Source organism: Phoca vitulina, unplaced genomic scaffold, assembly GCF_004348235.1.
Source record: "Phoca vitulina isolate PV1807 unplaced genomic scaffold, GSC_HSeal_1.0 scaffold41, whole genome shotgun sequence".
Lineage (NCBI taxonomy): Eukaryota > Metazoa > Chordata > Mammalia > Carnivora > Phocidae > Phoca > Phoca vitulina.
Genome location: NW_022589744.1, coordinates 1,435,716 through 1,461,912, shown reverse-complemented (window position 1 = coordinate 1,461,912; position 26,197 = coordinate 1,435,716). Strand labels below are relative to the sequence as shown.

Here is a 26,197-nt window from a genome sequence, read left to right as displayed (position 1 = left end):
TTGCAAATATCTTCTCCCGTTCTGTCGGTTGTCTTTTGGTTTTGTTGACTGTTTCTTTTGCTGTGTAAAAGCTTTTTATCTTGATGAAGTCCTAAGAGTTCATTTTTGCCCTTGCTTCCCTTGACTTTGGCAACGTTTCTAAGAAGTTGCTGCAGCTGAGGTCGAAGAGGTTGCTGCCTGTGTTCTCCTCAAGGATTTTGATGGATTCCTGTCTCACATTTAGGTCTTTCATCCATTTTCAGCCTATTTTTGTGTATGGTGTAAGGAAATGGTCCAGTTTCATTCTCCTGCATGTGGCTGTCCATTTGCGCAACACCATTTGTTGAAGAGACTGTCTTTTTTCCACTAAACATTCTTTCCTGCTTTGTCGAAGATTAGTTGACCATAAAGTTGAGGGTCCATTTCTGGGCTCTCTACTCTGTTCCACTGATCTATGTGTCTGTTTTTGTGCCAGCAGGATACTGTCTTGATGATTACAGCTTTGTAATAGAGCTTGAAGTCCAGAATTGTGATGCCGCCAGCTTTGCTTTTCTTTTCAACATTCCTCTGGCTATTCGGGGTCTTTTCTGGTTCCATACAAATCTTAGGATTATTTGTTCCATTTCTTTGAAAAAAGTTGATGGTACTTTGATAGGGATTGCATTAAATGTGTAGACTGCTCTAGGTAGCATTGACATCTTCACAATATTTGTTCTTCCAGTCCATGAGCATGGAACGTTTTTCCATTTCTTTGTGTCTTCCTCAATTTCTTTCAGGAGTATTCTATAGTTTTCTGAGTAGGAGATCCTTTGCCTCTTTGGTTAGATTTATTCCTAGGTATCTTATGGTTTTGGGTGCAATTGTAAATGGGATCGACTCCTTAATTTCTCTTTCTTCTGTCTTGTTATTGGTATATAGAAATGCAACTGATTTCTGTGCATTGATTTTATATCCTGCCACTTTACTGAACTCCTGTATGAGTTCTAGCAGTTTTGGGGTGGAGTCTTTTGGGTTTTCCACATAAAGTATCATATCATCTGCAAAGAGTGACAGTTTGACTTCTTCTTTGCCGATTTGGATGCCTTTCATTTCTTTTTGTTGTCTGATTGTTGTGGCTGGGACTTCTAGTACTATGATGAACAACACTGGGGATAGTGGACATCCCTGCCGTGTTCCTGCCCTTAGGGGAAAAGCTCTCCGTTTTTCCCCATTGAGAAGGATATTCGCTGTGGGTTTTTCATAGATGGCTTTTATGATATTGAGGTATGTACCCTCTATCCCTGAAGACTTTTGATCAAGAAAGGATGCTGTACTTTGTCAAATGCTTTTTCTCCATCTATTGAGAGGATCATATGGTTCTTGTTCTTTCTTTCATTCATGTATTGTATCACATTGATTGATTTGCGGATGCTGAACCAACCTTGCAGCCCAGGGATAAATCCCACTTGGTCGTCGTGAATAATCCTTTTAATGTACTGTTGGATCCTATTGGCTAGTATTTTGGTGAGAATTTTTGCATCCATGTTCCATCAGGGATATTGGTCTGTAGCTCTCCTTTTTGATGGGGTCTTTGTCTGGTTTGGGGATCAAGGTAATGCTGGCCTCATAAAATGAGTTTGGAAGTTTTCCTTCCATTTCTATTTTTTGGAACAGTTTCAGAAGAATAGGTATTAATTCTTCTTTAAATGTTTGGTAGAATTCCCCTGGGAAGCCATCTAGCCCTGGGCTTTTGTTTGTTGGGAGATTTTTGATTACTGCTTTGATTTCCTTAGTGGTTATAGGTTTGTTCAGGTTTTCTATTTCTTCCTGGTTCGTTTTGGTAGTTTATACATCTCTCGGAATGCATCCATTTCTTCCAGATTATCTAATTTGCTGGCATATAGTTGCTCATAATATGTTCTTATAACTTTGTATTTCTTTGGTGTTGGTTGTGATCTCTCCACTTTCATTCACGATTTTATTTATTTAGGTTCTTTCTCTTTTCTTTCTGATAAGTCTGGACAGGGGGTTATCAATCTTATTAATTCTTTCAAAGAACCAGCTCCTAGTTTCGTTGATCTGTACCACTGTTCTTTTGGTTTCTATTTCATTGATTTCCGCTCTGATCTTTATTATTTCTCTTCTCCTGCTGGGTTTAGGCTTTATTTGCTGTTCTTTCTCCAGCTCCTTTAGGTATAGGGTTAGGTTGTGTATTTGAGACCCTTCCTGTTTCTTGAGAAAGGCTTGTATTGCTATATACTTTCCTCTTAGGACCATCTTTGCTGCATCTCAAAGATTTTGAACAGGTGTGTTTTCATTTTCATTTGTTTCCATGAATTTTTTTAATTCTTCTTTAAGAATTAATAAATTGACCCATTCATTCTTTAGTAGGATGCTTTTTAGCCTCCATGTATTTGAGTTCTTTCCAACTTTCCTCTTGTGATTAAGTTCTAGTTTCAAAGCATTGTGGTCCGAAAGTATGCAGGGAATGATCCCAATCTTTTGGTACTGGTTGAGACCTGATTTGTGACCCAGGATGTAATCTATTCTGGAGAATGTTCCATGCACACTCGAGAAGAATGTGTATTCTGGGGCGCCTGGGTGGCTCAGTCGTTAAGCGTCTGCCTTCAGCTCAGGTCATGATCCCAGGGTCCTGGGATTGAGCCCCGCATCAGGTTCTCTGCTCCGCAGGAAGCCTGCTTCTCCCTCTCCCACTCCCCCTGCTTGTGTTCCCTCTCTCGCTGTGTCTCTCTCTGTCAAATAAGTAAAAATCTTTAAAAAAAAATTTAAAAAAAAGAATGTGTATTCTGTTGCTTTGGGATGGAATGTTCTGAATATATCTGTGAAGTCCATCTGGTCCAGTGTGTCATTTAAAGCCTTTATTTCCTTGCTGATCTTTTGCTTAGATAATCTGTCCATTTGATGGAGAGGCGTGTTAAAGTCGCCTACTATTATTGTATTGTTGTCAATGTGTTCCTTTGATTTTGTTATTAACTGGCTTATATAATTGGCTGCTCCCATGTTAGGGGCATATGTTAGATCTGTTAGATCTTATTGGATAGACCCTTTAAGTATAATGTAGTGCCCTTCCTCATCTCTTATTATAGTCTTTGGTTTAAAATCTAATTTGTCTGATAATAAAGTGACTTTCTTGTAGACAGCATACAGATGGGTCATATAACAGTAACCTAACCTGACACTCCCTTCTAAATGCAGTGCTAGACCATTAACAATTTATTTAATATCAATATATGTGGATTTAAATCTGCCATATTGCTAATTTTCTCCTTATTTGTCACATCTTCTTGTTTCTTTTCCCTCTCTACCTTCCTTAAGACTGAGGTGTATTCTTCTTCAAGTATTCCATTTTATCTCCACTGAGGGATTATTAGCTATTACCTCTTTGTTGCATTATCTTTTTTAGTGGTATTTAACTTATCATAGTTTACGTTCAAATAACCAGAAATAATATTATCTGAAATTAATAACATAGACCAGATCTTAGAAATTCACTGTAGGGGCCCTAGGTGGCTCAGCTGGTTAAACATCTGCCTTCAGCTCAGGTCATGATCTCAAGGTCCTGGGATCAAGCTCCATGTCAGGCTCCCGGCTCAGCAAGGGAGTCTGCTTCTCCCTCTCCCTCTGCCCCGACTCGTGCGCTCTCTCTTGCTCACTCACTCTCTCAAATAAATAAAATCTTCAAAAAAAACGAAAGGAAGGAAGGGAGGGAAGGAGGAATTCACTGTAATCAAAGGTTTGGTAGTAAAAGCAGAATCCCATTATAACAAATGTCACTATAAAAGTTTTAGGGGACACCTGGCTGGCTCAGTTGGAAAAGCATGTGACTCTTGATCTCAGGGTTGTGCATTTGAACCCCATGCTCGGTGCAGACATTACTTAAATAAAAAACTTAAAAAAAAAAAAAGTTCTACAAGGATACCCCATAATAAGAATTTTGTTCTAAGCTTATATTTCAGAAATAAATAAAACTTTGGAGAACTAGTTAAAACAACTTATCTACCATGGCACCTGGGTGGCTCAGTCGGTTGAGCGCCCGATTCTTTGGTTTTGGCTCAGATCATGATCTCAGGGTCATGGGATCAAGCCCCACATCGGGGCTCTGGCTCCATTCTCAGCACAAAGTCTGCTTGTCCCTCTTCCTCTGCTCCCCCCACTCCCGCTCGCTCTCTCAAATAAATCTTTTTAAAAAATAAAAATAAGTTATCTACCACAAATAATTCTGTATAACAAATGTTCCATCAGTTCTGTTCCAGAATACGTCACAATTTTTAAAAATTTTCCTTACTGAGTTCTATTAACAGCTAAGACCTTTTAATTTTGCTCCAGTATCTAGCATGACATACATGCTCACCTCACTTTTCCCCACATAAAATATTCCAAATCATCTCTAGAAAAATCCTCTTTCAAGATTACCCACCAAATAACAATGCAGTATTAAAAAGGAGAGCTTTTATATAACACCATCAACTATGTCTAAATAAATTAAATCTCAGGGCACCTGGATGGCTCAGTCAGTAAAGCATCCAACTCTTGATCTCAGGGTCATGAGTTCTAGCCCTACTTAACTGGGTATGGAGCCTACTTTAAATAAATAAAATCTCTTAACTTTCTAATTCATTACATGGAGCTTCTGTTTTTTCTCCAGGACTTACAGAATTATGACTTGCAATACTATGTATATCACCAATTAATTCCATTATCCCAAACCATGAAAGCACTATAGAATTTGTTATGGTGAGAGTTTATCTGTAATAGTGCTTGCAGCAGAAATTAATATGGGTCCTCATCTAAACCACAGAATAGGGGTGCCTGGGTGGCTCAGTCAGTTGAGTGTCTGCCTTCGGCTCAGGTCATGATCCTAGGACCCTGGGATGGAGCCCCACATCGGGCTCCCTGAGCAGGGAGCCTGCTTCTCCCACTCCTTCTCCCTCTGCCTGCTGCTCCCCCTGCTTTTGCTCTCTCTATCAAATAAACAAATAAAATCTTTAAAAATAAAAATAAATCACAAAATACATATTATTGACACATATACACACAGAACTCCTAAGAGCCTTGGAGGTTATCTGGTAGAGGCCTGTTCCTTAGATTCCCCAACAGGGTCTCTGAACTACCATCTACCTACACAGTCTATTTAAAAGGCCAAATTGGGACACCTGGGTGGCTCAGTCAGTTGAGCGTCTGCCTTTGGCTCAGGTCATGATCCCAGGATCCTGGGATCAAGCACTGCATCAGGCTCCCTGCTCAGCAGGGAGTCTGCTTCTCCCTCTCCCTCTGCCTGCCCCTCCCCCTGCTTGTGCGTTCTCGCTCTCTCAAATAAATTAATTTAATTTAATTTAAAAATAAAAAATAAAAAAATAAAATGCCAAATTGAGAGGCGCCTGGGTGGCTCAATCAGTTGAGCATCTGACTTCAGCTCAGGTCATGATCTCAGGGTCCTGGGACCTACCAGCATCGGGGGCCCCCCACTCAGAGGGGAGTCCACTTCTCCTCCTCCCCCCTGCTCATGTGCACTCTTTCTCTCGAATATATAAATAAAATCTTTTACAAATAAATAAATGAAATGCCAAATTGACTTGACATTAGCTAAAATTTTATCAACTCCATACAGATGAATTTCAAATCCTTGCAGTAAAACTCATCACATACTTCTCAAAAGCGCTGATTAATAAAATTAAGGAAACAAAATATTGCTTAATAAACACAGTTTAAAAGAAAAAAAGACCTTTTAAAACATGGTCTCCCTGGGAGCAAAGGGAAGACTAATAAAAGGTTGGGAATTAGAGGCAGGTCTCCTGTACAGTAACTCCACATACAACATCTCTAATAACTACACATGCTCAAATACTTCCTGTAAAAGACAAATATGTGTTCTAATTTGAGGTAACTAAATGCTAGATAGTATTTTTTAACCCTATTGTGAGTCACAAAACTGTTTAAGAATGTATGAAAACCATGGAACTCTTACCTCCCAAAAGAGATACATCAGTAAATACATTTAAATTTTACCTAAGATACATCCATAAGTATATACAAATTTTACCTGCCATTTTTTTTTTAAGATTTGTTATTTATTTATTTATTTATTTGACAGAGAGAGGTACAGCGAGAGAGGAAATACAAGCAGGGGGAGCGGGAGAGGGAGAAGCAGGCTTCCTGCTGAGCAGGGAGCCCAATGCGGGGCTCGATCCCAGGACCCTGGGACCATGACCTGAGCTCAAGGCAGACGCTTAACCGGCTGAGCCTCCCAAGCACCCCTTGCCTACCATTTTATGAGAATCAAAAACCTTAACACCTGTCCATGGACTCCCTTGCCATTAACTGACCATGAAGAAACCAATGTTTTCATTCACTGATACATACTCGGATTGACTGATTGATGGACAGATAATAAAAATATATTCCTCCTCTCTATGGAGAGGAATGTGCCTATAACTACCAAAATTACAAATGCTCTCATCCCTTGACCCAGCAATTCCACTTCTAGAGATGTATCCTGTAAACATATATGAACATGTGTAAAATGTCATTGTGCACAAGGCTATTCACTACAGCACTGCTTATATCAACAAAATCCTGTTTTCCATTTAGGTGTCCATCAAAAGGAAATTGGTTATATTATGGTTCAGCTGTACAATGGAATATTAAGCAGCCTTTGGATAAAAGGACAAGGAAGCTCTACATATACTACTATAAAACAATTTCTAAGATTTTAAGCACAAAAAGCAAAACATACAATACTGTATATAATATACTTGTCACTGTGTTTTTTAAAAACGGAGGGGACTAATATACCAATGTATTTGCGTGCACGCACGCACATATACGTCAAATATATATGATTTGTATCACATATATCATCACACATATAAATAAAAGAAACTGCTACTAATCGCTGTCTCTAGGGAGGGAAACCAGATGGACATGGGAAAGGGGTCAAAGAGATGTTTCACTGTGCATCTCTGAAATCTTTTGAATTTTGTATTAACTGAATATATTGCTTAATCTAAATTAATTATTTAAAAAAGAACCTCTACCCTGGACGCTAAGCAGTTTTGTTAAGCTTCAAAACCAAGCTGATCGGGGCGCCTGGGTGGCTCAGTCGTTAAGCGTCTGCCTTCGGCTCAGGTCATGATCCCAGGGTCCTGGGATGGAGCCCCACATTGGGCTCTCTGCTCAGCGGGAAGCCTGCTTCTCCCTCTCCCACTCCCCCTGCTTGTGTTCCCTCTCGCTGTCTCTCTCTCTGTCAAATAAATAAATAAAAAATATTAAAAAAAAAAAAAAAAAAAAACCAAGCTGATCTAGGGGTGCCTGGGTGGCTCAGTCATTAAGCACCTGCTTTCGGCTCGGGTCATGATCCCAGGGTCCTGGGATTGAGCCCCGAGCGTCGGGCTCCCTGTTCAGCGGGAAGCCCGCTTCTCCCTCTCCCACTCTCCCTCCTTGTGTTCCCTCTCTCTGTCGAATAAATAGATAAGATCTTTAAAAGAAATAAATAAATAAAAATAAAACCAAGCTGATCTGTACCATCATTCTGTGACTTGTTCTGTAATGATATTTTATCAGAATGTTTCTTAGGTTGTTTATTTATAGTGTATCCTACGTGACCTTTTTGAGCAACACAGAAAAAGTCTCACCTTCTCCACACACAATCTGACTCCTGAGCAAATTACACTCCCTTCTTTTAGGCTCACGGTACTTTTCACATCTCTATATCCACCCTCAGCTGTGTGCCCTATATGTCTGGGTCCATGTCTGCCTGATTATAAGTGCCTCAAGAGAGGGGCGCCTGGGTGGCTCAGTCGTTAAGCGTCTGCCTTCGGCTCAGGTCATGATCCCAGGATCCTGGGATCGAGCCCCACATCAGGCTCACTGCTCTGCGGGAAGCCTGCTTCTCCCTCTCCTTCTACTGCTTCCCCCTGCTTGTGCTCTCTCACTCTCTCTGTCAAATAAATAAAATCTTTAAAAAAAAAAAAACCAAAAAAAAACAAACAAAAAAAATAAATGCCTCAAGAGAATACAGTGCATCTTGCTTTTTTTTTTTTAAATCCTCAGTAACACCTAGACATAGTACAGACTCAATAAAAGTTGGTTGAACTCAGTCGCTGAAAAATATGAATATTAAAATTTCACTATAGCTATTATGTCTCTTTTCCTTCATCTTATCCAGATTAGCATACAAGTGGTTCAAATGGTTCATAAGATATTGATGGAATATTTTGTGTCTTGGTTCTAGCTGGTCAATTGGTAATGTAACGCAGACGGGATAGGTTAGTTTTGGCTTGATGCTAGTAGCTTCTGCTAAATTTGAACATTAAGTCTGTCTATTAGAGTTAATTAACAGAAGATATCCTGAACTGGAGGCACCATCTCCTGAGATCAGCGGCCCTTCAGATTACATTTTAATTCCACAATTAATCCTTAGTATTCCTCTGGAGTCAGGCAAAACAGGAACTAAATTAACACCAACTCTGGCAGCAGTTTATGGGATAAGTCACATATTTATTCTTCAGAGAAGCAGTTATCAGTCATACAGGTCGCATCCATTACAGCAGACGCCAACATCTTGTTATCTTTATGTGGGCAACATTAACAGTCTTCATAGGACTTAATACTTAAGGCAATACTGGTTAAAATAAAACTGAGAACGCCAAATTTGGATAGCTTGCTATTATCTTTCTATAACTGGCTAAAATAGGGACGCCTGTGTGGCTCAGTCGGTTAAGCGTCTGCCTTCGGCTCAGGTCATGATCCCAGGATCCTGGGATTGAGACCTGCATCGGGCTCCCTGCTCCGCGGGGAGCCTGCTTCTCCCTCTCCCACTGCCTGCCACTCCCCCTGCTTGTGCTCTCTGACAAATAAATAAAATAAAATCTTTTAAAAAATAAATAAAATAAAATAAAATTGGTTCAAATAAAAGGCTATCCTATATAACTCACCAAATTACATGACAGCTTAGTTCTTCCATTTCCCAGGCCAATAGTACGATTTGCAAAAATGGCAGTTTGAGTATTATTACTAGTTCTTCTACAGATGTTAATGAAATTGCTAAGACTTTGAAGGCTTTTGCTGGATGTGAACTAAAAGAAAAAGAATCACCATTTTTGTCTGCCCTTTGTCGATTATAAGGGCTGAGGGGGTCAAATTCCAACAAAATAATGAAGTTTAATATGATCCAGCCATTCCACTTCTGCATATGTACCCAAAAGAGATGAAAGCAGGGAATCAAACAGACATCTGTGCACCCATGTTCACAGCAGCAGTATTCACACTAGCCAAAAGGAAGAAGCAACCCAAGTGTCCAATGACAGATAAACACAAATAAAATGTGGTACATATAATGGAGTATTATTCAACTTTAAAAAAGGAACGAAATTCTGACACATGGTACAACATGGATGAACCTTGAGGATACTATACTAAGTGAAATAAGCCAATCACAAAAAGACAAATACTTTTTGAATCTGCTTAGATGAGATTTCTAAAGTAGTCAAATTCAGGGGCGCCTGGGTGGCTCAGTCGGTTAAGCGTCTGCCTTCAGCTCATGATCTCACGGTCCTGGGATCGAGCCCTGCATCAGGCTCCCTGCTCAACAGGGAGTCCGCTTCTCCCTCTGCCCCTACCACCCCCTCCCTGCTCATGCTTACTGTATCTGTCTCAAATAAAGTCTTAAGAAAAAAAAAAGTAGTCAGATTCATAGAAACAGAAAACAGAATAGTAGCTGCCAGGGATTGAGGGGAGGGATAAATGGGGAGTTATTGTTCAATGAGTACAGAGTTTTATTTTTGCAAGATGAAAAGGTTCTTGAGAGAGATGGTAGTGATGACTGCACAAAAAAGTGAATATACTTAATGTTAACTATACGTTCAAGAATGATCAGAATGGTAAATTTTGTTATGTGCATTTACCACAATAAGAAAAAAAGTTTAATGACCAAGAAATTTAGGAAAGCAAAAAGGCTGATATAGTCATGAGAACCTTGGAAAACAGGCAAAACTCATAAGCCAAATGGAGAAGAGCTCCCACTGGTACTCCAGATCCTCTAGACTGCTCTAATCTGCAAAGGAGTGTTCCTTGGGCAGAACGCAAGAACAGTCCATGAAGAGTACACTTATCATGGGGTGCGTGGCTGGCTCAGTTGGTAGAGCATTCGACTCCTGATCTTGGGGTCATGAGTTTGAGCCCCACATTGGGGGCAGAATTTACTTTAAAAAGAAAAAAAAAGTACACTTATGATGAGCACTGAGTAATGTGGAGAATTGTTGAATCGCTATATTATACACCTGAAACTAATGTAACACTGTTAACTATGGTGGAATTAAAATTAAAAATTAAAAAAAAAAAGAACAGTCCAAGTTATGAAACAAGATTTCCTATGAAAGTCTCTGTAAGGGCAAAAAAGCTGACTGGGGGCAGGCAGGTGCTAAGACAAATAACCCTACAATAGAACCTCTGTGGTCCCACACTAAGCCAAAAGACTACCCTCAAATGAACCAAAGAGAACAGAGAGATGGGAAGGCAAACCACTCTGTAGGGCAAAGTCACCAAATACTCCAGGAATGATTTTATTTTTAGTATGTCTTAAGTCTAAGGAAGGATTATCTGGGACTAGAAAAAGTAAAGTTTCTTTCTGGGCTAGGGAAACTGGGCAACTGCACTGTAAAAAAGTCAAAGAGAATAGCCCAGGAAGCACTTAACATGGCTAACACAGTAGGAAGCAGATTCTACACTAATCCAATCCCATCACATCTAGTAGTAGTGAGGGCCAAGTGAAACCTACCACCAAGAGGGACCTAGCAATTTGAGACCCAGACAAGGTAGAGAAAGAAGAACAAGACTGACCAAGCCAAATCATCCCTAGACTCAGGGATGAAATACAAAATCACTGATAATATATATTCCCCTTCACCTTGCCTTTTTAAAAACAGTTTTAGGGAATATTTCAATTCAGCTTTATTTTTAACTAAAAGTAAACAGACAATAAGAAATAGCAAAATGACTCTAATGGCCAGGAGTGATGACAATGACAATACCTCACCTAGGAAGTAAGGAAGCAGATGAGAAGTGAAAACTCACAAGGGAGAAACCTAGGTATGGATTCTTACCCGCTATGGCACAAGAAAGAGTCCATGCACACTTTATAAGTGTTAAATAGGTTTGTATTACTGACTGTAAAAAAAGTGAAATGAGGAATTACTGTACCAAAATCCATGAGAAGACAAAAACTCAGAAAGGTAAGCTCAGCACTCAAAAAAAATTTATTTCCATTTGAGGTCATTTGCTGATTTAATTCCAAAGTAAAACTGAACTGAGCTGTAACTTTAGGATGCCCAGGGCTGTGGGGAGAGAATGAAGTTCAAAGCCTGGGCCATTCCCAATGAGGGGAGTCTAGGAAATCCACCCCATATTTTAAACAAGGACCACAGGGCTACCTTTACAGGACAAGAGTGACCCAGAAACAAACCAGCCTTCATGGAAACTCAGTGGATAGGTTTATGCAGATTAGACAAATTAAAAAAAATAAAGAAGTGGAAGGTAGGTCAGAAGAAACTACCCAGCGTACAGCCCTGGGAAATAAAGACCAGCAATCCAGAAAACAGATTAGGAGGCAGAGAAAATACAGTAAGAAGGTCTAATATGTTTAAACAGAGGGCAAGAAGGAGAAGACAGAGAATAAGGCAGAGGCAATATATGAGGAGACAATGGCTGAGAATATTCTAGAACTGATTAAAACCAGCAATCCACAGATTCAAGAATCCCAATGAATCCCAACAGAATAAATAAAAGTAATTCAACCATTCACAAAAATCTACACATAGATGTTTACAGCAGCTTTCTTCATAATTGCTAAAACTTGAACACAACCAAGATACCCTTCAGTAGCTGGATGGATAATAAACTGTGGTACATCCAGACGGAATATTATTCAGCGCTAAAAAGAAATGGGCTAACAAGTTATGAAAAGCCATGGAGTAAACTTAAATATTACGAAGTGAAAGAAGCCAGTATGAAAGACTACATACTGTGTGATTCCAACTATATGACATTCCATAAATGATAAAACTACGGCGACAGTAAAAAGATCAGTGGTTGCCAAGGCTTAGGGGAAGGAAGGAAACACAGAGGATTTTTAGGGCAGTAGAACTACTGTGTATGATACTATAATAGAGAAAGATCCTTATACATTTGACCAAATTCATAGACTGTATGACACCAAGACTGAACCCTAATGTAAACTATGGACTTTGGGTGATAATGATGTGTCAATATAGATTCATCAATTGTGACAAATGTACCACTTTCGTGGGAGAAGTTGATACTGTGGGAGGCGATGCATGTGTGGGTCAAAGAGTATATGAAAAATCTAGGCACTTTCCACTCAATTTTGCCCTAAGCCTAAAACTCCTCTAAAAAGTAAAATCTAGGGCACCTGGGTGGCTCAGTTGGTTGGGCGACTGCCTTCGGCTCAGGTCATGATCCTGGAGTCCCTGGATCGAGTCCCGCATCGGGCTCCCTGCTCGGCGGGGAGTCTGCTTCTCCCTCTGACCCTCTGCCCTCTCATGTGGTCTCTCTCATTCTCACTCTTTCAAATAAATAAATAAAATCTTTAAAAAAAAAAAAAAAAAGTAAAATCTATTTTTTTAAGTGTATGCTCAGGTTCCCAAAAAATATTCAAATGTAAATAAAGCATGGAAAAATAATAAAGGAAAAAAAGTAATCCAGCCTATACATATCACCCATTCCCACTTTATAATACAGAAAATCAAAGACAAAGAGAAAATCTCAAAAATGGGCAAGGAAAAGATAGATTACCTTCAACAGGACAGCAATGAGACTAAAAATAAAAAGGGTATAATGGAAGCCAGTAGACAACAGTGAACAATGTACTGAAAGAAAACAATAGCCAACCTAGAATTTCAAACTTAACAAAAATACCATTAAAGAATAAAGTAAAGGGGCAACTGGGTGGCTCAGTCAGTTAAGCGCCCAACTCTTGATTTCGGCTCAGGTCATGATCTCAGGGTTGTGAGACAGAGCCCGGCGTTGTACTCCACACTGGGCGTGGAGCCTGCTTAAGATTCCCTCTCTCTTCCTCCCCCCTCCCTCCCCATTAAAAAAAAGAATGAAGCAAAAAACCCAGATATTTTAAAGCAGATGAAATGGGGAGACAATCACTGGTAGACCCACACTAGTTCCAAAGGACATATTTTAGAAATTATATTTATATGTAAATACTTATAATATCTTAGAAGAAAAAGTGTTCCAGATAAAATGTCAGAGACACAAAAAGGAATGAAGAACAAAGTGGTAAACACAGGTTTACCTATGTAGGTTAGGCTAAAATAACAATGACTACATAAACAAATTCAATAATAATGTGAGTCTTAAAAATATATATATACAGGGGCGCCTGGGTGGCTCAGTCGGTTAAGCAGCTGCCTTCGGCTCAGGTCATGATCCCAGGGTCCTGGGATTGAGCCCCGCATCGGGCTCCCTGCTCAGCAGAGAGCCTGCTTCTCCCTTTCCCTCTGCCTGCCGCTTTGCCTACTTGTGCTATCTCTCTGTCAAATAAATAAATTAAAAAAAAATCTTTAAAAAAAAAAATATATATATATATACAAATAGTGGGTACATGACATTTCTTGCAATTATCAAAATCCAAAAAACTGTGCAACACAAAGTGTAAACCCTAATGTTAAACTATAGACTTTGGTTAATAATAACGTAACAATATTGGTTCATCAGGTTGTAACAAATCTACCACACTAATATAAAGTATTAATAGTGGGGAAAACTAGGGGTGCCTGGCTGGCTCAGTCCATAGAGCATGTAACTCTTAATCTCAGGGTCATGAGTTCAAGCCCAGGTTGGGCATGGAGCTTACTTTAAAAAAAAAAAAAAAAAAAAAAAAAAGTGGGCAGAAACTAGAGAGGCAGGGAGGAAGTATATGAAAACTTGGCACTATCTGCTCAATTTTCTATAAACCTAAAACTGTTCTAAAAAATAAAGTTTATTAATTAAAAATATATGTATAATTAAATATGGAATAGCATGTGAATTGGAAGAGGAATAATGGAGTTAAATCTTCATGCCCCTTGTATTGACAAAGAACAGGACAAAGGTGCTGATTAACATTAATCTTTGACAGTTGATAACATTTTGTAATTTCTGTGGTAACCGATTAAAGGGTGCATAGCTTTCAAACTAGAAGATGGAAAAATGGCATGTTAAAAATAAATAATAAGATAACTGACAAAAATTTGAAGATAGGGGAAAGAAAAAGTAGGAAGTGCTCATTTCTCTAACTTTCATAGTAGAAAATTAATAAATGAAAAAAAATCATTTCAAAAGAAGGTAAAAAAGGCATAAGAAAGATTTAAAAAGAAACACCAGGAAGATTTAAGCCTAAATATGTCATCGCATTAAATGTAAATGAACTAAATCTTCTAATTGAAAGACAAGAATTTTGAGATTGGAGGGGCGCCTGGGTGGCTCAGTCGATTAAGCGGCTGCCTTCAGCTCAGGTCATGATCCCGGGGTCCTGGGATCGAGCCCCGCATCGGGCTCCTTTTCAGCGGGCAGCCTGCTTCTCCCCTGCCTGCCACTCCCCCTGCTTGTGCTTGCTCTCTGTCTCTCTGTCTCTCTCTCGCTGTGTCAAATAAATAAATAAAATCTTTAAAAAAAAAAAAAGAATTTTGAGAGTGGAGTAAAACAATAAGCTAGAGCAGACCATGCCTATATGGATGACAACTAACTCTACTTTGATCTTCTCAATACTCTTTTCCATTCAATGTACACAACATGCTGAGCATTTCACAGTCAGAGATAAAGATATCATACATGTTCCCAAGGAGACTAAAAAGGGAAACAAATAATATGTTATAATAAAAGGTTTTCAAATGCTAATAAAATAATGCAACTAGAATAGTGCAGGTATCTGGAAAAGCTATAAAGATGACATATCTAGATTACACTTTGAAGAACAAGCTGAAAGTTCATCAGGCAAATAAAAAAGGAAAGGTAAAGAGAAAGTATGAGCCTGTTTGCTAACATTACAGGTTAGGAGATCAGTCATAGTTTAAGGGAGCAGAATATAGCAGAGGGAGAGAATACAACTGTCAATGAAGTAGAAAAATTAGGAGTTTTAGCTCTGTCCAACAGGCAATGGGAGCCTTTAAACAAGGGAGTAAAACAATAATGCTGGTATTTTTAGAAATATACATTTTTTTATTTGAGAGAGAGAGAGAACAAGTGGGTGGGGGGAGGGGCAGAGGGAAAGAATCCTCAAGCACACTTGCCGTTGAGCATGGAGCTCCATGCAAGGCTCAGTCCTACCACCCATGAGGTCATGACCTGAGCCAAAACCAAGAGTTAGACACCCAACCTACTGAGCCACCCAGGCACCCCTATGTTTAGAAATCTAACTGGGGACAGTTCACGGAAAGATAAATGGGGCAGGAGAGACTGGCTACTATAGTTATGAATGAGGAAGGACTGAGAAAGCAGTCAGGACAGACAACTGCTTGAGAAATTTCAGAGAAAGAAGAGACATGAGTTGATACTTGACTACATGTGAAATGAGAGGAAAATTAAACAAATACTAAGTAAATGAAAGGGAGAAGACAACATAAAGCCAAACATAATAATAAATTTAACAGTGCTTTAAAATTCAATGGTGTAAGTGTAGGCTATTTCTCTGAATTTATGCTTATTGAGCACTGTCTAACTATGAATTAAATGCAAAACACCGGGGCACCTGGGTGGCTCAGTCGTTAAGCGTCTGCCTTCGGCTCAGGTCATGATCTCAGGATCCTGGGATCGAGCCCCGCATCAGGCTCCCTGCTCAGCAGGAAGCCTGCTTCTCCCTCTCCTACTCCCCCTGCTTGTGTTCCCTCTATCGCTGTGTCTCTCTCTGTCAAATAAATAAAAAACTTTAATAAATAAATAAATAAATAAATAAATAAATGCAAAACACCAAAACATACATTTTTTTAAATTACTGGATTGGTATGTAAAATAACTAACACTAGATATCCATAACTAACACCTTTTTTTAAGGGAGGGGCAGAGGGAGAATTTTTTTTTTTAGATTTTATTTATTTTTTTTAGAGAGAGAGGGCGCACGCACGAGCATGGGGGGGTGGGGCAGGGCAGACGGAGAGGGAGCAGCAGACGCCCCACTAAGCAGAGAGCCCGATGTGGGGCTCAATCCCAGGACCCCGGGATCACGCCCTGAGCTGAAGGCAGATGCTTAATCGACTGAGCCACCCAGGCGCCCTGAGAGGGAGAATCTTAAGCAGGCTCCACGCCCAGTGCAGAGCATAACACCAGGCTCAATCTCATGACCCAAGCCGAAATTAAAAATCAGGCACTTTACCAACTGAGACACCCAGGAGCCCCCATAACTGCACCTTCTAATTGATGCAATTAACTAAATGACAGGAGAAAAAGTGTAAGTTGGTTAAACATCTTTTCAGAAGACAAATTTGATTAAAAAAAAAGTCAAATTTGATCATTTAAAATGATCATGTATCAGAAAAAAATAAAAATAAAATTTTTAAATAAGGTGATCATGGGGCGCCTGGGTGGCTCAGTCAGTTAAACATCTGACTCTTGATTTCGGCTCAGGTTGTGATCTCAGGGTCATGAGACTGAGCCCAATAGGGGGCCCTGCGCTCAGCATGTAGTCTGCTTGAGATTCTCTCTCTCCCTCTGCCTCTGCCCCTCCCGCTGCTCACGTGCACACGCTCTCTCAAAATAGGCAAAATCTTAAAAAAAAAAAGGTGATCATGTAACACAAATTTATACAAGGTAGAAAAATAGATCATTTTTCTTTAAGACATCAAAAATCTACTATGTGATACTACTTAAAAATCTTTGGTCTTACTTCAGGCTCTACAAAGTGAAGGTTCTTGTGTTAGAACAGACCGTCCCACTTCCATGGCTTGTCATTTTGTTGTTCTTTTCAATACCATCACATACTACATAATCCTTTTTATTCAATACAACTGAAACTAATGATATTAATCAAAACAGTAGATTGCAAAGGGGAATCTAAAAAAAAAAAAATTACACCTTAAACATTTTCTTTGAACTTCAAACCTATAAATGTATACTCTGTTGCCAGTCTTCTGATGCAGGCCTTTTGAGTTATAGATCCACTGACTATAGTTCCAGTCTCACACAAACTACACCCATAATGCATCGTCCACAATTTCTAGTTTCAATTTCTTTAAAAGTGAAGCGAGACTTAAAAATACTTGCCAAGGATCTAAATGAAGAATTCTTCCAGATTACAAAAAAACAAAAATTTGTAAACATCTATAGGTATCTCCTTATTGGCTCACCTTATAGTCTTTCCCAGGCAGTTAACTTAGTTTTCACAGAATCAACAATTCTTACATTTTAGTTACTTTTCTTTGGCTTACAAAATTTTATATTAAATTATATAATTATATTACAAGTGCAAGTTGTCATAATGTGATCCAACCAATGGGCAACAGTATGTCTTACAAAAAGAGAACACAATTTATTAAGACTAGCATCCCTGTTACAAAAGACTTAAAATCACTTCTTACCGCTTCTATTGTACTGGGAACAGTACCTGGCACCTAGGAAGTACTATCTAAGTATCTGCTACTATATTAGCGTTAAAACTAAACTAGCTACGGGGGTGCCTGGCTGGCTCAATAGGAAGAGCATGCGACTCCTGATCTCATGAGTTTGAGCCCCACACTGGGTATAGAGATTATTTAAATAAATAAATAAATAAATACACAAACTTAAAAAAAAAAACAAAAAAACCCCCAAAAAACTAGGGGGGCCTGGATGGCTGTCAGTTAAGCATCCAGCTCTTGGTTTCAGCTCAGGTCATAATCTCAGGGTCTTGATATCGAGCCCGGCATCAGGCTCTATGCTTAGCAGGGAGTCTGCTTGAAGATTCTCTCCCTCCGCCCCTCTTCCGACTCTCACATGCTCTCTAAATAAATAAATAAATCTTTAAAAAACAAAAACAAAAAAAACCCTAAACTAGCTACAGATATAGTGCATGCAACGGTGGAATTCTACCTACTTTACACAGCCCCTGGAGTCACAGAGACAACCTGTACTTAAATTGTCAAAATGGGGTTCCTGGCTGGCTCAGTCGGTGGGGAATGCTACTTTTGGTCTTGGGGTTGTGAGTTCGAGCCCCACGTTGAGTACAGAGATTACTTAAAAAAATAAAATGTTAAAAAAAAGAGAGAGAGAACAGAGTAGGGAATAGAAACTGCAATAGGTCCTCACTGAAAACACGAATATAAGGCAGAGTCAGTTTCACATAACTACAAGTGGATTATCCAGTACTTAAGGGAGGAGATCTTAAAAAAAGAAGTAGGCTAGCTCACATATCAGGTCAACAAGAAATGAAAAAGTAGGTTCACAACCCAATTTAACCTCCTCACCTCAAAAATGCTAAGAGGATGGTTACATGTCCTCCTAAAAAGTGGCACTAGACAGAGATGGAAAACCAGCTGTATTTTCTCAGTGCACATTAGGCTACTTTCCTCTATCATTAACTCACTAGTGACAGAAAACACCAATCTCAAAAAAAATCCATGCAGTGCATCCCAAGGCACAAACTTTTGGTTAACCAATTATAAATTAAATACGCTAACAGAAACTGAATGTATATAAATGCAATATGCAAGAAAATTTAAAACTTGTGAATTAAAATCCTATACATCAGTGAAGAGCAAATGAAACATCAATGATAAATGTGGTGGCTTTACCATTTTGTTTTCGCCTAAGTTTTGTCATGCAGTTATCTAATTTGCAGGTGTAAAAAACTTGAAGCAAGATGACAGAAGATCTATTAGCAACCAGAAGTTCAAACACTGCAGCTACTTAAAACACTCTTGTCCACTAGGAAAGAATCCACAGTGGCACTAACTTTCTTCCTTCCATGGACATCAAAAAGTACTGAAAATGATATGAATAGTTAGGAGAGACTCAAGAGACAGCCCCTGAGGGCTACACCAGTCCCACTAGATGGCACTATCACAGGAAAGGCACTCGGTTCTCCCATTTGGCGCAAGGGCTGAAAGCTCTCCTGATCTTTGCAAAACTGAAAACTACCAATTCAATGACATCCTCGTTGGGAAATTATGACCCATAATGAGGAATTCAAAGCTAGAAGGAGGAGTTTTTCTCAAAGCACCTTCCCTCCCAGTAGCATGGCCTCCTCCTCCCCAGTCCTATTTCAAATCAGTGGTCTGACGGATACCATATTTTGCAGGCAAAAGAAGTCATACAAAATGGAGATTTTTTTCTTCTTCCTAACTCCAAACTACAGAAAAATTTACTTGCTTCCCCCCACCCCCGCCACGTTTCTTTGCTATGGGAAAAAATCAATCGCTTGCTGGTCCTTGAACAACATTTACTGTAATCAGTATACTTACTATGACTAAAAACATCAAAATAACATACAATCAGTGACATTAAAACATTTAGATATAAATAAACTTCTTCATATATAAAAGGAAGAACTTCCTATTAAACAGGCAGATTAAGTTTTCTGACACCTTAATTACATGATTTTAAGTTGGGCCTGGGCAGCAAGATTCACAATGTCAATTATCCCCATCACTTATGCCCTACTCCATCAAAAGTATACTTGGATATAGCTATCATGACCTTAAAAACTGAAGAAAAGAAAGGCATGCTAACAACAAAACCCAATGAATTTAAACAACATACAATGTGAATACAAACTTACTTTTATTCCTTAGGTGCCCACTTGAACAGACAGAAGATTTGGATATGAACCTTCTGCTGAATTCCCAAATTAAAAGACATGTCAAAGGACATTATTAGGTAATCAACTGAATCAGAGATCAATTTAATACTCAAATAAACTGCTCACTTCCAGCTGAAGCTACTTCTCCTAGATCAGAGAACTCATATTCATACGTATAGTATCTTTAATATATATCGACAGTCGGTATAGCCACTCCAAAGTGCCACAAGTCAATCATTTAATAAAAGTGGCCAAAGAAACCAAGAACTACAAAATATGTAACGAATCCTGTGTTCCCACAGCACCTTGTCACAGTTCTAATACAAATCTCACCAAAGTATCATCTCCCTCTCACGTTCTCCACAACGGAGGCTTGGAGGCACTGAGCTGTCACTCCTGACACCCTGCACAAGGCCTTCTACAGAGCAGGCCCTTAACAGCTGTTGAATGAACAAAAAAACTATCAAGCTATTCAGCTCACCCAAACTATGAGACCCCTCAAAGCAGCCAGTTTTTCCCACTAAACCTTGCCAACACCTTCACCTTTAAGAAGCTACTAACCAAAGCCTGAGACTAACATTTAGGTCACCGTAAGAAATAGCACAGAAAGAAATGTATCGCATGAAGTCAAAGATCAAAAATTCACAAGTCTCAAGCCCAAGTAATGCAACAATCTCGGATTGGTGAAGCTTTTAAATAAGACATCACAAATATGTTTTACATGTTGTATTAAAATCATAAATACATTGCACTAAAACCATCTTACGAAAGCAGAGGGGTGAACTACATGAGGACGCATAGGAAGCCATAACGTTGCTTAACTTAACCACCTGACCATTAATGGGGGCTTGATCTTACTTTATGCTCCCAGAACAAAAATGAAGAGTGAGTAAAAAGGAAAAACAGGAGGAGAGAGAAGGCAGTCTGGGGGGTGCAACCAGGAGGAATCTGTTGAACTGCAGACTGGGAGAATGACAAACTTAACAGAAGCAGATTTTTCAAAACTCTAGCATGTAACTATCCAAAAAAAAAGCCATGTAATGAGTCTATGCCAATATCTTTTTGTTAACAGCTTTTTTTTTTTTTTGAATGACTGAGGAGTTTTGACAAAATATGGCACAAAATCCAGATACACACCCCATCAGTATCCTTGCAACAAGACCCATGGGAAACCTCTCCCACATTAGAGGGGAAAGAGAAGCATATACTCCCACTCAGAATCCCTTCAATACTGTTAAGTTAGGGGAGTGACTGGTAGGACCTAAGAAAAGTTCACTGGAACCATGAGCTGATCTCCCCTGCAATCTATCAGCATGGCCCACCCAAACTGATCTTAATTGTTTTCTAAATGTGTTTCAATTAGTCTATGAACAGTGTTCACTATCAGCATTTTACTCACCTTACTAACACCAACTCCTGTAAACCTGGCCTCTAATAATTCCTGCCGTCGAGGGTCCAGGCTATGCAATTCTTCCATCATTTCTACTGAAAAAGACAAAGTAAGTTGTAAGACCATAAAAGCTAAAACAGGAGGTACCAATTTTTAGACACAACAAAATGCAGTAATTATTTCACTGAATGGTCACACACAGGTAAACCTCAAGTAAACACAGCATACAAGTGATAAACTACAATGTGCTACCTCAAACAGCAACACACTTAAAGTCAAAAATGGCTCAGAAGTCCTCTTCCGAGGGCTACTTACCCTTGTCTAGTTCTGGTCTGATTTTAACAGCAAAAAACCTCCAACCCTTCATATAATCTCAGTAAAAGTTGAGCAAGGACTAACTTGCAAAACAACAACAACAACAAAATCCTTCTATCAACCTTTAAATTTAACTAAGTACTTTTGGATATTTGTTTCCCAAACCCATGGGAACTAGTTCTTAAACTAAAAATATGAATCGTTAATAATAACTTAAAAATAATGTAGCATGAATCAGAAGCTACAAATAACTTCAAATAACTCTTATTATATAGCTCCTTTCTCTGAAGAGCTCACAGTAGCTCATGAAAAAAGGAATTAATTATTTTAAATTTAATAGAGAACCCATGGTAAAACCATCAACCAGCATTCACTCAGGAAATCAGTAGAGCTCCATAACCATCCCTTCACAAAATCTTTTTCTGACCACTCCCTGGAGCAGTAGGTTTCTCTAGACATCTGCTCTGAGCACTCCTTTCAAGCAGGGAAGGGCAGGAGGACACCATTTTTAAACTCCTTCCACGACCAATAAATGCACAGACTACTTTCAGCAAATATGTCCATCCACTGCAAGAGATCAACTCCTGCAGAATCCATTGGAAACCTCTCTAATATTAAAAGTGGAATAGGAGCATACACCATTACACAGAACCCTTTTGAGCATATTATTAAACAGCTATTGGAACGATTGGCATGATTTAAAAGTTCACTGAGAACATGAATTAAACATTCTCCTCTGCAATCTAACAACTCCACATTAACTGTAACAACCTCTACCAGTCCTCCAGTTTCATTTCCCTTCCTGGATTGAGAGCCTGGGGCAAAGGGGAATGAAAGGGTGACAAATTAAAGTTTCACCCACACAAACAAGTGCAGGTTAGCGAGGGAATAAGGAAATTCTCGAAAAAGCAGAAAGGCATCTTAAAAAAGAAAAAGAAAGGAAAAAGGCGATTGAGAGAGAGTGCTTCTCCTAAGTGGCCTTCCTCGCGTCTCGCCCTGCCCTAATCAAGGCCGGAATGGCAGAGGTTGCAGCCTCCCTCACACCCAAGGGTCTCTCGGAACATTTCCTAAACCTCCATCCCCAGGCCTGGGCCGGAAAATGACGCCCCAGCGGTTATTCCATTTAATGTCAACTCATGTTAAGGAAATCTCCACTCTGTCTCATTCCAGCGGGGCCTTGGGCTGGGATCCTCCCTGCAGCCCTCCCTACAGCCGGGAAGCAGAACCGATGGGGCCTGGTCCCGGCGCCCCTCGCCTCCCGCCGGCTCCAAACTTTCCCCAACTCCAGGCCCACCTGTCACGGAGGGAGGGCGGGCCGGCTCTCGGGGGCGCCCGGGAGGCTGCCGGGGCCTCCAGCTGCCGGGGCGTCCCCTTCGCCCTGGCGGCCGCCGGCCCCACTCCCAGGCCGGGGCCGCCTGGGCCTCCCCCATCTTCAGCCCGGCCCCTCGGCGACCCGCAGCCCTCGGGGAGCCCCTCCCGCCTCAGCGCCGAGGAGCTGCGGCCCGGAGCCGGTCCCCGGGTGGGCCCGGGCCGCAGCCTCCTCAGCTGAGGGGATCCCCCGGACGGTTAATGCCCCAGGCCCGGCGCCCTCCCCCGCCCGGAGCTCAGCCTCTCACCTGCCGCCGCCGCCGCCGCTCCACGCTCCTCCCGGGAGGGGCCCCGACCCGACCCGGTCGCGGACCGCTCCGCTCTCCCCCTGGGCAGGCCCGGGGCGGAGCCGGGGCCTCTCCTGAGCGCCGCAACCCCCCGCCCGGGCAGCCGCCGCCGGCGCCGGGCTCCACGAGAGGGCGGGCGGGGGAGGGGGGCCGCGGAGGCCGCAGATCCCCGGGCTCGCGTACAGAGCCAGGCGCCTGACGCGGGCCCGGGCCGGGGCGGCCGCGGGGGGCGCGGGACCGGCCTCCTGGCGCCGGACAAAGGCCAAGGGAGGCGCAGGAGGGCCCAGGCCGGGCCGGGAGGTGGGGGCCCGCTCGGCTGGGGGCCACTCGGGTGCGGCGCGGAGGGCGGGGGGGGGGGGTCGGAACCGCTGGTGCCCAGGACCCGCCTCCGGCCCCTTAATCCGGATCGGTTCGGTCCGGATTAGTAGTGATCGGTGTAAACACACTAGTGAAACCGCGTGTTTCCTCGCGAGATTTGCACGGCTGGGAGGCAGGGGGGGTCCTGGGGGGGTGGGGGAAGAGCCGACAGTGGGGGAGGAGGGGGAGGGGACGAGGAAGGTGGGGGGGTCCCCGCTGCCCCGGCGCCCCGCCTCCTCCAATCAGCGGCCAGGCTGGCGGGCAGGGGTTAACCAGGGGACCCCGCGCCGGCGGAGGAGGCCGCCGCCTCGCCGGGCGGCGCCGGCGACGGGCCGCCCCGAGCCCGACCCGGGCCCGAGTCCCGGAGCCCCCGCCGCCGTCCGTGTGTAAGCGGCCCCCGCCCGCGGGACCGGCCCGGCCAAGGCGGTTGAGCCGGCGCCCTGGGCCGCGGACCGGCGCTGGAGGGGCCTCGCCGCCTGGGCCGGGCGCTTCCCGATCCGCCTCGCCGAACCCCGCGCCCGCCTAGTCCCTCGTCTCCACGAGTTTGGGTGAGAAGTGGGCTTGCTCTGCCCAGGGATGGATTTTAGAGGAAGAAAGCCCGTGAGCCGGCGGACCCCGCCCGAACTTCCTCGGAGACGCCCAGTTAGTGAGTTCGCGGTGCCCACCGCGTTGGCTTCTCGCACGCCCCGCCACTCTCCACAGGGACCGTCCGGCTCCCCAAACCCACGCCGGCCGCCCTGGAAAGCGGACAGCCACTTTCCCTCCACATACCTGGCTGGCAGAGGGCGCCTCTAGGCACAAAAGGTGCCCTGGGATCAAAGCTGAGCCCCCACCCCCGCCGGGATGCTGCCCTCCGGAAGGGGGGGCGCTACCCCAAAGGGACACCCCGGGCACCCAGGGGGGAGGTTCCATTTCCATCTCTGATAAAAAACACCACGGCCCTCCTAGGTACTTAGCGGGACCTGCGGGTAAGTACTGGAATGGAAAATACAGGCCTGCCCCTCCCAGGACGGCTGCTGAGGAATGAGAAATAGGAAGGGATGAGCTCTTGTGCGCACTAGCCCCTGCGGCAAGGAGGGCCTCCTGCATGGGAAGAGGCGCCCACTCTGATCACCCAGCAGCACCAAAGGAGAAAAAAAAAGAAAACCCATTCTAACCGACTCCTAGGAGCCGGGACACAGACTTCAATGCAAATGCTCAACTTTGTATTTTGCTCTGACGCCTCCTTGATCAGACGTCTAAAGATGATTTAAGGAATACAAGTGATTCACAAGGGGAAAATTCAGACAATGAACAACAAACAGCCTTGAACTTTTCCAGGGGGTAGGCGAGTACTTCCAAGTGGAGTTTGTGCCTTTTTCTCTTGCTTATTTTTTAATTCGTGTTATATTAACAGAACACAGACTTGCTGAAAGGGCAGAGGATGGCAGTTTACTGTTCGTTGTCCGACCTTCCATACCCTTGGACCAGTTCAGGCACTGTGGGGAAAAAAAAAATCCATTAAACCAGGAGTCACCTTGCCCCAGATCCCAGCCAGGTTGGAAAGTGCACACACATATTTCCAAAGGTAACAGTGTTTGAAGGGGAGGGGGAGAGCCAGCTAGGGGCAGAGTGTAGGAAAAAAGGTCAAGGTGGAGGGCTATCAAGAGAGCCGGAGAACCAAGGGGCAGACAGTATACATAGGACTTGCCTTCCCCTCCAACACGAAAGACCAGCAAATGAGGCAAGCTCTTGCATTATAGTGAATAATCAAGAAAGCAACTCCTTAAAGCGACGCTGGAATGTCGGGAGAAAAGAGTTTTAAGAGGAGCACTGGACAGAGAGTGAGAGCTGAGTTCCAGTCCAGCTGTCCCACAGACAAGCTGCATGGACCTGTTTGTTACCCAACCTTTTCAAGCTTTCAACCTCATCTATGAAGGAACGGTTTGGACTAGATTTACAAAGTCCTTTCCAGGTCCAAAAGGCTATGATTCCATTTTAGGAGGTAATTATTTCGAATAATCAGTGGCATACAGGGAAAGGTGATATTTTTAGTTTCACTTTTTCTAGTGTGTTTTTTCTCAGCGTGTCAAAGTTACAATGTCGTAGGTCTCTTCACAGCCCCACTCTAGATTTAACACTCATCCTAGAAAGAATTGCTTGTAGGAATTTAATGAATTTGCTTACCACAAAGATTGGGTGCTTCTATTTATAAGTGTTGTAGAAATGAAGATATTAAATATCAAGAGCAAGGGAAAAGAACCTTACCCTTTCTCAGAGAAAGATGGGTAATTTCAAAATAAATTCTCTTGTCAGATGGTTCCTCTCACAATGTGACTGAACCTTGGGTTCATGAATCAGCTTGTTTAAAGTGTGTTTGCTCACATGGCAACTTGGTCAGACTCAGCTTGTCATAGACTGGCAAATGGTGACATGCCCCATGCAAAGACTCAATTCCCATTAGCTGTGGAAGGCTCAAACACGGATCCAACCAGGTTCATGTTCATAGTCACAGGGAAGACCACGGAGCTGGCTGGACATGCCTCAGACTAGTCCTGGTGTTCCCCAAGGTGTGCTCTGCAAGCCTCGGTAGGTTAATACCCTTTAAAGGGAGTATCCATACATTGGTCCTTGGGAAACTCTTGGTTAAAGCGAAATGGTATCAGTTATTTCCGTACTACTTGGAGCCCAAAATGTGTAATAGGCATATGGCAATCCGGGGGGGGGGGGGGGGGGGGGGGGGGGGGGGGG

The 26,197-nt window shown here is 42.2% G+C and overlaps 2 protein-coding genes across 8 annotated transcripts in view; both read right to left on the bottom strand.

The window, feature by feature from the left end:
- The window catches only part of TLK2 (tousled like kinase 2), a 121,081-nt gene extending 96,436 nt beyond the window's left edge, over positions 1–24,645 (bottom strand). For 2 of the 7 annotated variants that reach the window (XM_032429931.1, XM_032429932.1), the window contains exons 1-2: positions 22,750–22,980; positions 21,150–21,232 (exon numbers count right to left, since the gene is read on the bottom strand). In XM_032429931.1, coding sequence (XP_032285822.1) covers positions 21,150–21,232; positions 22,750–22,885 — 219 coding nt within the window. In that variant the 5' untranslated portion in view covers positions 22,886–22,980. Of the gene's footprint in view, positions 1–21,149; positions 21,675–22,749; positions 22,981–23,071; positions 23,214–24,238 lie in introns of those variants that run through there. The other 5 variants (XM_032429934.1, XM_032429935.1, XM_032429937.1 and 2 more) reach the window with 5 other exon arrangements.
- Positions 24,646–24,876: 231 nt separating this feature from the next.
- The window catches only part of METTL2A (methyltransferase like 2A), a 39,793-nt gene continuing 38,472 nt past the window's right edge, over positions 24,877–26,197 (bottom strand). Inside the window, exon 9 of the mRNA XM_032429940.1 lies at positions 24,877–24,945. The gene's annotated coding sequence lies outside the window, so the exon portion shown is untranslated. The remainder of the gene's footprint in view (positions 24,946–26,197) is intronic.